The 12,860-nt window shown below is 44.0% G+C and overlaps 1 protein-coding gene across 2 annotated transcripts in view; it reads right to left on the reverse strand.

Annotated features, from left to right (window-relative positions):
* The window catches only part of LOC135100522 (carboxyl-terminal PDZ ligand of neuronal nitric oxide synthase protein-like), a 78,104-nt gene that overhangs the window by 44,041 nt on the left and 21,203 nt on the right, over window positions 1-12,860 (reverse strand). For both annotated transcript variants that reach the window (XM_064003492.1, XM_064003494.1), the window contains exons 2-4: window positions 10,619-10,690; window positions 2,974-3,063; window positions 2,103-2,267 (exon numbers count right to left, since the gene is read on the reverse strand). In XM_064003492.1, coding sequence (XP_063859562.1) covers window positions 2,103-2,267; window positions 2,974-3,063; window positions 10,619-10,690 — 327 coding nt within the window. The remainder of the gene's footprint in view (window positions 1-2,102; window positions 2,268-2,973; window positions 3,064-10,618; window positions 10,691-12,860) is intronic.

Raw genomic sequence — 12,860 nt, forward strand, 5'->3', positions numbered from 1 at the left:
CAGTGGGAGATTTCATAAAATATTCAGCCTCACTGCAACTCAGAGGAATATTCTGAAACACTGCCCTCTAGATGAAACTACCTGTTTTTTTTTCTTTTAAGGATGTTTCTACAATTTAGAGACATATTAACAAGTTTTCTACAGTATTCAAGGGAGAGACAGTCTTGAAAACCCGACTAATCATCTCTGCGGCCTTCGAAAATAGCCGTGATGAGAGAGCCAGGCGTTTCTGAATACTGGCCTGAAAGCTAATGTAGTAGATAATGTACGGGATAAAATGCGATTGCTACTCTATGGACTGTCTTGCTTCCCATTAAGGTTCACGTTGTCTCCTTTATAGATCATGACATTCCCATTACGAGACAGACAGTGGACGAGGCGGGAGGCAGGTCACCTTTAAAAAATCCTCTTTAGCATCCCTTAGCCTACTTCCCGCCTCCTCATTCCTTCCCGCCCCTCCTCCCGTTCCTCTTCAAGGTGACGAAGCAGAGAGAGAGAGAGAGAGAGAGAGAGAGAGAGAGAGAGAGAGAGAGAGAGAGAGAGAGAGAGAGAGAGAGAGAGAGAGAGAGAGAGAGAGAGAGAGAGAGAGAGAGAGAGAGAGAGAGAGAGAGAGAGAGAGAGAGAGAGAGAGAAATTAACTGAGTACCTGGGGATGCATGACGGGACAATACTCAAGATAACAATACTTTTCATGCATTCCGGGACTAAATCTAAAAAAAATTCTTAACATTTTGGGATGAGTAAGTGACCTCATTAGACTTCCCTTCCTCATTTATGGCCTAATGCTGAGCGCCTTCATCGTGGCCTAAGGGGCGTGAGAACACAAGGACACCTGTGGGAGTGTCGAGTTCCGCCACCGGCACTCCTAGCATCAAACGAGGCTTGTGTCGCTAAAGAAACACCTTTAGTCCTCTCTTCTTTACCTGGTGTGGTGAGGGACGCGGCGAGCCTCGGCATAAAACACTCGCACCGCCTTACAATTTATTTATTCCGCGCTAGACGCCTGAAAAACGTGAAAGGGAGAAGACGCATCGCTGTCCCGCCCGTCGAGGAGGCGGCGTGCTCGGTCCCCGGCAACGTATATTCATATCGTCAGTTATTTATACACAGGCGTTGTTATATATGCTAACGTGCGGCTAAACACATGAAAGGCGCTCATTGTCCTTACAAATGAGAGAACAAAAAATACGACACAAACTATTCACTCTAAAATTACCAGCTACAAAAAGATTAAAACAAATGTAAAATATAATACAATAAATCGAAGGAAAACTGCAAACACCTGCGCCTTCCTCCCTTCCCGAGACATAACGAGTGCTAAAGGGTCCGCCATCACGTGTTCACTGCAGCGCTTGTTCACCTCTCTCGTCTTTGCCAATATGTATTTATGGCACCTATAACATGTCCCTGTCTTCAGGAGATAGCTGGGTGACAAGGGCGGCGTGTATGGCTTGGCAGGGAGGCTAAGGGTCTGGGAACGCTTAGGCTGCTTGTGTGAAAGTTACGTGCAGAGTGTGGCGTGCGCGAGTCTCAGGCCGCGGCTTAGGTTTTGTGTCACTATGTTCACAGATGTGGGTTGTCGCTTCCTCTTTTTTGTCTTCCTCGTGACGTGAATACACTTGACATGTATTATAGATAGACTGATAACAACAACAGTACACTTACCTCACATAATGGTTGAATCACTGGCCACTGCACACGTTCATGTTTCTCAATACATATTGCCTTACAAAAAATAACAGTTTATTGAAAGGACTGCTTTATTCTTTATAGATAAACGTATCATATACTTAACAAATTAATACATGCAATATTTTTATTGTGTTCTCTTTTCGCTTCTCACCGTTCACTGTCTTGTATACCCCAACCGAAATATAAAACATGCATTATATCAACCGCTGCGTTAATAAAGACAAACATTGGCAATACGGGACATAGCCTGCCTCACACACTTACCAACACACTGGAAACACATGAGCAAACACCTGTACCTTGCTATTAAAAGGAGCCACACTGAAATGCCGGAGAAAACACCTGGTTCCCAACAGATGGAGTGGCCCGCGGTCATGACAGCTTACAAATGGAGTGTCGTGGCAACTTACCTTCTTGGTGGCCTTGAAGACGTTACACCTGAACACGTTGGAAGCAGCGTCGCGGGCAATGTACGAAAATATCTTGAGATCCTGGGAGTCATGGGACACGTAGAAGATTCTGTAGATGGGGTGACTCATGACGAGCAGCTTGTTCTCGTCGAGGTGGGCTTGTTTCTAGGCGAGGAGAGATGAGGTACGTGAGTGTTGGAGGCCGGTACCACAAGTGTATAAAAAGTATAATATATTAGTTTTCTTTTTTACTTAGTTTGTAAGTGTTTTTTTTTTATTTTTTTATTTATTTATTTATTTATTTATTTATTTATTTATTTTATTTATTTATTTTTTTTTTTTTTTTTGATAGACCACTTTTAAGTTTATACCTATTTTTGGATAATTTAGTGCTGATATATACGTATGAATGTACCGTGTATTTTTGTGGTCTGTATCTATCTATCTATTTATCTTTATATCTACCTATCTACCTATCTTTGTTCTACTGTCACATATGCACTGGAGCGATCAAGGATAGAAGGTATTTGTAAGATTCAGACTATAACAAAATAATACATTTGAGTAACTTTTTTTTTTTTTTATCAAGAACCACCAGCAACCTTATCAGTATGACAGGCACCGTACTGTGAGTGCACGTTTCCTTTAAGATTTACATTTGAAAGCTACTGTCTACCAAATGCAAAGGTCACTATATGTTAATTACTCAAGGAAACACAAAGATTAATAAACATAAACTTCTTTGGTATAAGAGTACTTACAGCTCTTGATAAAAATGCTCTCTCTCTCTCTCTCTCTCTCTCTCTCTCTCTCTCTCTCTCTCTCTCTCTCTCTCTCTCTCTCTCTCTCTCTCTCTCTCTCTCTCACTCACCTTTTTCTTCCGAAGTGTCACCCTCACTCCCTCGGTGGACACCTCAAAGCTCACTTTCTTCTTCTTGATACCTTTAGCCTTGAACTCATACTGCGAAGAAGAATAACTCGTATTATACACATGAACAGCTGGGGTGAGTGTGGGACTGAGGGGCGGGGAAAGTTGTACGAGGGAGAATAATAGAATGCAATTTATGATAATGATGAAGGAGGACAGGTAAAGATAAACAGACTAGATGCAGGAAAAAAATATATAACAACAGATTAATCGCGACACACACACACACACACACACACACACACACACACACACACACACACAGTGGACGCTCAAAAATAGCCTCTTCGCTCTGAGGATCAAAAGCACACGATTCATTTCTTTGATTCCCTCAGCTGGCTCGGGGCTGAGGCAGTAAGGCGCCCCTGAGACTCCGAGCCCCGCCACAGTAATCAGAGTAATGGAGGGAGGCGAATCAGATGCGCAACAGCAGCGTGCAGGGACAAACACATTTATTATATTACCTCTTCTTAAGTGCTTCCTCAGGTCTGTAATATATGATAACTTTGGAAATGGAACTGTTTTAATGAGCAATTTCTGTGACGTCTAGGGAGCGGACACTTAACTAAAGAGATGGGGTTATAAATGCTACAACTACAGGAAAGGTGAATAAAGTTTGTGACTGTAGGAAGTAAGTACCTTTATATATAGCATATCTTATTGATTATGTTTTTTCGACTTATTTATTCTGCAGAGCATTCGTATTTCTTATAGTTCCTCTACCTTCACCTTTACTACCTTGCATCTTCTACTTTAGATTAAATGCTGTAGGTTATTATAAACTGTCTAATCAGGAACAACAGGTCTATTACTGTTTGTTCATCCATTACGTTTCTTTGTTTCCAATGTACCCCATGCTCTGAGGCCTCTTATGTCCAACCAAGTTATTGAAAAGACACGATGGGAAGATTATCCGTTTGTAGCTGATCCTGCTTAAAGTTGTATTTACGTTTTATATTTAATCTCCCACTCCTGAGCAATTCATCAGTCCACTCATGTACTAATTTGGTGTGCGGTTCTTATTCGCTAAATGTCTTGACAGAAAGTAAAAAGACATGGTGAGATTCTTCATTGGTGGATTTTCACAAGCAATTAAAGACAACAAGCGAGTCATCTTGTCAGTATTCTCTCCTGATCACTGCCATGACATTGCAAGACGACAGGATATGCACAAGTCTAAACCTGCAACCCTTTTTCGTTAACACTCACAACTTCTCTAAGTGTGCCGTTCGTCAGATGTGACCTTTTATAAGACCAGTTTGTTCGTTTTGAAGATAACTGTTAATGGACACCTATACCTATGACTTGTTTTTTTTTATTTATTTATTTATTTTTTTTTTATGTAGGAGGGGCACCGGCCAAGAGCAACAAAATTATATAAAAAAATAAAAAAAGGACCACTGAGGTGCCGGTCCCCGAACAGTCAAAAGCGGTCGTCAAAAATTAAAGGATAGGTGTCTTACTCTCTCTCTCTCTCTCTCTCTCTCTCTCTCTCTCTCTCTCTCTCTCTCTCTCTCTCTCTCTCTCTCTCTCTCTCTCTCTCTCTCTCTCTCTCTCTCTCTCTCTCTCTGCTCTGGTTCTCTCCCGTCTCTACCATAGCCGATGTTGACAAAGGGATTCTGAAACTTTTCTTTTAATCTACAGTTCCAATTTTTCGTCTCCGCCGCGCACCATTTCCCTCGCTGATCCTTGAGGCGATACTTTTGTTTTCTCTCCCGCCGAGCCGTCACTCCGCGCTTCCACCATCTATTCTTGTGAACAGAAGCCACTATGCTGTTGCCATCACGAGGAGGGACCCACCGTCATGATACATCTACCTATATATACATACCTACATTTTCTCATAAAATTCTCGCCACTTTCACGAAGAGTGCTAATAACATTGAAAAAAGAACTACATCCCATTAACCACAACGACTGCACCGCCACATTTCGCCTTTCAGCTGCCGCCACTTTTCGTTGTTTACTATTGTTGTTGTGAAAGATAATGTGTGGCGGCAGATCCCTGTCTTCCCTGGGAGCCGCTACTGCCTGCTGCCCTGTTGACGTCACGTGTTGGTTAGAACCTCTCGTCGGGTACCATGGCGGTGACCTTGTGTGTGTGTGTGTGTGTGTGTGTGTGTGTGTGTGTGTGTGTGTGTGTGTGTGTGTGTGTGTGTGTGTGTGTGTGTGTGTGTGTGTGTGTGTGTGTGTGCTTTCTTCTACTTACTGTTTTCTTTTTCTACTTTCCAGTGGTTTTCTTTCACAAGTCACCTGTGTTTGTCTGCGCTTTTCTTTTTTTCTTTTTTTTCTTTTTTTCCTGGTTGTTTAATTGTCTTTGTCCATTCTATTTATCTGTCTGATATCCTGTGTCTTTTGTATCTGTGTCTGTCTGTCTGTCTGTTTGCTTGCCTGCCTTGCCTGCCTATTTATCTAATAGTATGTTTGATTTGTCTGTCTGTCTATTTGGCTGGCTGTTTGTCTGGACGGCTGTTAAAGTGAGATGAGTATCACATCGTTACACAGTGAAGGTCATTTGCTGCTTAACGAGTGCAGACACACCGGCGGGCACGCCCATGAGAACGGTGAGGGGACGCCGCAGGAATAGTAAGGGAGGACTGGCTGGCTGCGAGGATGGAGTGAGGGAATGGTGTGGCTCTGGCAGTGCCGTGGCAACATTCTGACACACAAAAGAAAACAAAAGGCAGCGTTGGCATCTGGGACCATATAAATAAGATTAAACCCAAACGCTTCGTTTTTTCCTCAGTCACCTAAGGGAGCTTAAAAATACTTGTGTTGGCGGGCAAGGTGGTCTGACGTCACCAAGAGGCTCAGGTAAGGCAGCCAGGTGAGTACACGTTACTTTTGTACATATATTGTCCTGTAAATTCAGAGAAAACGAGGACTTTCGTTATGACTATTGCAACATCCAAGTGAGAGGGTCTTTATATCTGATACTTCGCACTGGCCTGCTTTATGCGACCAATGCCCCGCCCTCGCCGAGCAAAGGTGGGTCTGGCACGCCGCATTCACCTCTCCACGTGATAAGTTCGTGCTGAGACATAAGCGTCACTGTGCCACTCCATGCGTTTCATTTTTCTGATAGAACCACGTCAATAAAAAAAATAAATAAAATAAAATAGTTGATTGGCTTAACTAATGGAGTACACAGCAGCCTTCATTATATGATTCATGTACTCTGGTGATCGTCATTTGTACTCATGAACCATCAGTGGAAGTGTGCTACAGTCACAACGAGGGTGACAATAATGTGACACGTCTAAGCTTTGCCTGCAACACAGAAAGCCGATTTACTGAATTACCCGCCACCCGCCACGCCCCCCTTAATACCCGCAATTGTGAACACCGGGAGCATGCCATTGTTCCCCTCACTCAGGGTCTGCACTCCATTAATACATCAATACCTGCATCCCATGAGTAGCACCTCCTCCCTGCCGCCCCGCCATCCCGCGGCTCAGTGGCACTCATTCTCATGGGATGATTGAATGTGGGGCAGGAAAGGAGACGCGGAGGATGTGGAACATTTGTATGAAAACATTAACGTCAACAATAATGTCTTCTTGTTATAAACAATATCTATCAATCTTGCGCTAATGTGTGTTCATGTCTACTTAGGCGCTGCTGATTCTAGAAACCTTTTCCACGGGTATCTTTTTCTTGATCTCCCATCATATGTTCATATTTCCTCTCATAATGACTGTGTTGAGCGTCACCCTCCCAGCACCAGCACGGCATCACCGCCCTCAATACTCATCTGTAAATGGCTCGCTGACGCACCAGGCCATTTAGGGCTAACGAAGTGTATTCTATGGAGTATTTATTGCGGGATCCATTACGGCGATCTTTCAATTGCGATCAAGCCAGACTGAAGAGCAATGCGCTGGCCGGCGATCCTGCAACATGACGCGACTCGGCTACCATCCAAATACCCGCTCATGCTTGTTTCAAACCGAAACAAAATACTATCCTATACTTTTTTTTCCTCCTATGGCCACTTAGATATAATATATATATATATATATATATATATATATATATATATATATATATATATATATATATATATATATATATATATATATATATATATACTCATCTGTATTCAATGTTGCAAACTCTCTCTCTCTCTCTCTCTCTCTCTCTCTCTCTCTCTCTCTCTCTCTCTCTCTCTCTCTCTCTCTCTCTCTCTCTCTCTCTCTCTCTCTCTCTCTCTCTCTCTCTCCCTTCCCTCTCTCTCCCTTCCCTCTCTCTCCCTTCCCTCTCTCTCCCTTCCCTCTCTCTCCCTTCCCTCTCTCTCCCTTCCCTCTCTCTCCCTTCCCTCTCCCCCTCTCTCTCCTTTCTCTCCTCTCTTCCCTCTCTTCCCTCTCTTCCCTCTCTTCCATCTCTCCTCTCTCTCTCTCTCTCTCCTCTCTCTCTCCTCTCTCCTCTCTCTCCTCTCTCCTCTCTCCTCTCTCTCCCTCTCTCCCCTCTCTCTCCTTCCCCCCTCTCTCTCTCTCTCTCTCTCTCTCTCTCTCTCTCTCTCTCTCTCTCTCTCTCTCTCTCTCTCTCTCTCTCTCTCTCTCTCTCTCTCTCTCTCTCTCTCTCTCTCTCTCTCTCTCTCTCTCTCTCTCTCTCTCTCTCTCTCTCTCTCTCTCTCTCTCTCTCTCTCTCTCTCTCTCTCTCTCTCTCTCTCTCTCTCTCTCTCTCTCTCTCTCTCTCTCTCTCTCTCTCTCTCCTCTCTGTCTCTCCTCTCTGTCTCTCCCTCTCTGTCTCCCCTCTCTGTCTCCCCTCTCTGTCTCCCTCCCTGTCTCTCCTCTCTGTCTCTCCTCTCTGTCTCTCCTCTCTGTCTCCCCTCTCTGTCTCCCCTCTGTCTCCTCCCTGTCTCCCCTCTGTCTCCTCCCTGTCTCCCCTCTGTCACCTCCCTGTCTCCCCTCTGTCTCCCCTCTGTCTCCCTCCCTGTCTCTTCCCTGTCTCCCCTCTGTCTCCCTCCCTGTCTCCCTCCCTGTCTCCCCTCTGTCTCCCTCCCTGTCTCCCTCTCTCTCCTCTCTGTCTCCCTCTCTCTCCCTCTCTGTCTCCCCTCTCTCTCCTCTCTGTCTCCCTCTCTCTCTCCTCTCTGTCTCCCTCTCTCTCTCCTCTATGTCTCCCCTCTCTGTCTCCTCTCTATCTCCCCTCTCTGTCTCCCTCTCTGTCTCCTCTCTGTCTCCCCTCTCTCTCTCCCCTCTCTATCTCCTCTCTGTCTCCCTCTCTCTCTCCTCTCTGTCTCCCCTCTCTCTCTCCTCTCTGTCTCCCCTCTCTCTCTCTCCTCTCTGTCTTCCCTCTTTCTCTCCACTCTGTATCCCCTCTCTCTCTCTCTCTCTCTCTCTCTCTCTCTCTCTCTCTCTCTCTCTCTCTCTCTCTCTCTCTCCATATATATATATATATATATATATATATATATATATATATATATATATATATATATATATATATATATATATATATATATATAATACACATAACTGAACAACTGTTTGTTCATGTTTTGCTAATCAAAAAATATCACTGCATTCATCAAGGGCAAAATAAAAAAAAATCAATAGTGATACATGTCATGGCCAGTGTCTGGAGGACGCCTCTCATATTGGCACACCACCACGACTCTTCACCTTGTGGGCACATAGCGTTCAGGATTCACGAATATGAAGCCACAAGCCAAACACTTGCAGCCATTACCAAAGCCCCTACGTTAAAGTTCCTAATGCCCTCTCCTCTCCCAGCCTTCCTCTCTGCTAGTGTGACTCATGCAGCGTTTATCACTACGGTGACGAACTTCCAAAGGCTGTATCATCACCCAGCAAAGGGAATAATAAACAATACTTTTAAGATCATGAATGTTCCTAAAAACATAATTTCTTTGCAGCCAAGTTCTTGCGTTTGTTTGGAAGCGGTAATGGGGCAACACAGCACTAACCCTCAACGTGCCACTAACGGCAAAGCTGCCTTATGCGTGGGTGCACAGGGGCGGAGGCGCGGCACTGAGTGGCGCCAGTAGCAGATGTATGGCTCTCGCCTGCTGAACCTTGCTGGGGAGACTTGATCCATTATTTTCGAGACAACCTTTGCACACTTTTTGTTGCAATTATAGAAAGCATCGTAAAAATAAACACTATTTCTTTATGACCTTGGCTGAGTTCTTGTCAAGAAATCCGGCGTGAGAGGAGGAGGAGGAGGAGGAGGAGGAGGAGGAGGAGGAGGAGGAGGAGGAGGAGGAGGAGGAGGAGGAGGAGGAGGAGGAGGATGGAGGAAGAGGATGGAGGAGGAGGAGGAGGAGGAGGAGGAGGAGGAGGAGGAGGAGGAGGAGGAGGAGGAGGAGGAGGAGGAGGAGGAGGAGGAGGAGGAGGAGGAGGAGGAGGAGGAGAGTACAACGACCACGACAGTGACTACGACAAAGGGAGAGAGAAAGGGAGGGAAGGATAGCGACGATAATATGAATACAAAACATAAACCTTAACTACTTAAAAAAAAAAAAAAACTTACTCATAAAGAACGCTACATGTCATCACTCGCCTACGGAAGTTCTGCATTTCACAATTTTCATATGTCATCCGTTACGTTAATTATTTAATTCTTACTGCACATGTATTCGTCAAAATAGTGCAAACGCTTTAACTATTAAAAGTGGCTTTGATATATATGTGGCATTTCATATGATCTATACTCATGCAGGATATATTTGCAAACATTTCTTTTACTTTAACAATGGTTTTGCGTCATGAATAATTGTACACATGAGTTTTTACGTCTCATTTATAAAAGACGAATATGTTATCTGCTCGATGTCTTTCTGTGAAGGTGAATATCAACTTGAGCTTCTAAGACCCGGAATCCTGCAGCTATTGTTTCCTGAGCTTACAAGTCTCGAGTTTCAGTGTGTACCGACCAGCAGACTGGCTATCCACCATTACAGGATTATATAACAAACCTTTATCTTCTTATATGAAAGCTTCCAATTGTTGTCGTGTCTGATTTATCTAAATTAAGTATTTTGAATTTTTTTGTGTGTGATTTGCGCACGTACACACATCCTAAAAGGACACACCAACCAACCAAACAAACAGACAAAGAAACAAACAGGAAAACATACATGCACACGTACGCACAAACGCACATAGATACATAATTATATAATATTTACAAAAACCGCAAACAAACAAAATTCGTCAGCAAATCGCGCGCGCGCGCACACACACACACACACACACACACACACACACACACACACACACACACACACACACACACACATTTCAAAATAAATTCCCTATAAAAGTCTCCGTTGAGCACCCGTCATATTTCACTAACCGTAAATACACGGGCGTGATCAAGGCACGCAGCCAGCCAGAGGAACACTTTCATGCAGTGATAACAAACATTTCCCCAATAACAGACAAGGCAATGACATTTTCATGCAGTATTACGTTACATCAGACCAAACAATAGTCACTTCAGTAATTTAAACCCCAACTAACATTGACGACTGATATCAAACATATAATATTCAAAACGGCTGGCGTCACTGACAGAAAGCGGCAACTGCAACGCAATAACAACAGCCAGTAACACTACTCACTCTGATTCGTCTCATGGCGGCCACAATCTCCACACGGCTGGTGGGGCGCGGGACGTCCAAGGTGCCAATGTACTGTGGAGGAGAAACACTTGATTAAGGCAAAGCATGTGACTCAGTGAGGAGGGATTAACAAGTTCCCGGAGCTGAGTGAGAGTTGGCTTAATGAAGAAATGAAGAAAATTGCGCTTTTTAATCATTCGACATTTATTATTTTAAAGTAAACTTGCTGAAAGCGTATCCACGTTTCTATATATAATAATAATATATAAACAGCTAATACAGTGATCTTTGAAAAGTACTAGATAATCATTCCAGTGATTATTATTATTATTATTATATTGTAAGTCAATCATGAGACTTATAGACTGTAAATACCTAAAGAGCAAATTATGAGAACAGTTTTCCACAAGTCACTTAAGCATGTATGATTATTAAAAAAAACTGTGTGTGTGTGTGTGTGTGTGTGTGTGTGTGTGTGTGTGTGTGTGTGTGTGTGTGTGTGTGTGTGTGTGTGTGTGTGTGTGTGTGTGTGTGTGTGTGTGTGTGTGTGTGTGTGTGTGTGTGTGTGTGTGTGTGTGTGTGTGTGTTTGTGCGCGCCATACCTGACGTGACTTCTGGTTTGTGTTGCGGTATTTCCCTTCCAACATTCGCTATTTTTCAGGTAAGATATGTGTTTACCCAAGCAGGCTATAAAGAAGAAAATCCTTTAGGAAAATCAAATCACGGGGGTGGCGAGGAGCGGCCCGAGGCGGCGTGACCCCACTACTGAGGCGCTGCTGACTGCCTGGGAGTGGAGTCACATTCTGTCTTCTTATGCTGTTACAGACACTTTTACCGGTTGCGAGTCTTGTGTGAACTGAGTGAAAGATTCTGTTTTCTATCATAAGTTAAGTGAAAAATAAATGTGTTTTGAAAAGAGTTGTACAGATTCCTGAAGTTCAGTAATATTTAACACCTGATCTCAATCCAGACGCAAAATCTGTGCTTCCTCATTAAAGGGAATGTAATGGCGCGCTGGGTCAAAGAAGTATATAAGAGGAAGACCGACACAGAAAGATAAGATGAAAGGGATGTGAAGAGGAAGATTATAGAATACAAAGATATGAAAATTATCATTCAAGTTAAATGTTCACTTCCGCTCATTCACCCAAGGACGTTCGTATAAGAAAGCATGAACACACACACACACACACACACACACACACACACACACACACACACACACACACACACACACACACACACACACACACACACACACACAGACAGACAGACAGACAGACAGACAGACAGACAGACAGACAGACAGACAGACAGACAGACAGACAGACAGACAGACAGACAGACAGACAGACAGACAGACAGACAGACAGACACACACACACACACACACACACACACACACACACACACACACACACACACACACACACACACACACACACACACACACACACACACACACACACACACACACACCTGGTATCTTTTTCTAACAAACGTCACGCCAATCAGTCCTCAATTGGAGTCAGATGACATTCCTGATGACATCCATTAATTTAAAATAAACACGTACAACATGTCAGCCGTGATATATGGAATAAATCCGCTGAATACCACAACGTCGAATGGTACATGATAAAATGATAAATATTCCACTGTACCCGTAAAACAAAATTACATTACATTTTCACTCATGTATTAGGAAAACAAGGATACACATAGCGATACAAAGCAGCAACATAGGTATAGAGTAGAGAAACGTGTCCACCCTGGCCAGTATAATGCAGTGAGGGAGAGTGAGGGAGAGGAGCGTTCCGTATCAGTGGCGGCATTAGAGGTGGAATGTCTCGGCAATGCCATAATTTGGGTCAGTGACGGCCCTCCTATCAGCTTATGTACTGGCTGCCCACCGGTACCAAGGCCGCTCCACTAGTAATGGCTTCAGTGCTGACGCTCGAGAGGCATGCCGGTGACTCATCTACGGCGGTGATTCGTGGAGGAGGAGGACGAGAGGGAGACAGAGACGCAGAAGTGAGACAAGAAGGAGAAGGATAAGGAGGCAGGAAGAAAAGAATGAGGAGATGTAGACGAAGGAGGAGGAGGAGGAGGAGGAGGAGAGGGAAACAGAGACGGAGAAATGAGAGAAGGAGAAGGATAAGGAGGCAGGAAGAAAAGAATGAGGAGATGTAGACGAAGGAGGAGGAGGAGGAGAAGGAGGAGTGTGCTGGCTTTTCGTTCC

Source organism: Scylla paramamosain, chromosome 5 (genome assembly GCF_035594125.1).
Source record: "Scylla paramamosain isolate STU-SP2022 chromosome 5, ASM3559412v1, whole genome shotgun sequence".
Classification (NCBI taxonomy): Eukaryota; Metazoa; Arthropoda; class Malacostraca; order Decapoda; family Portunidae; genus Scylla; species Scylla paramamosain.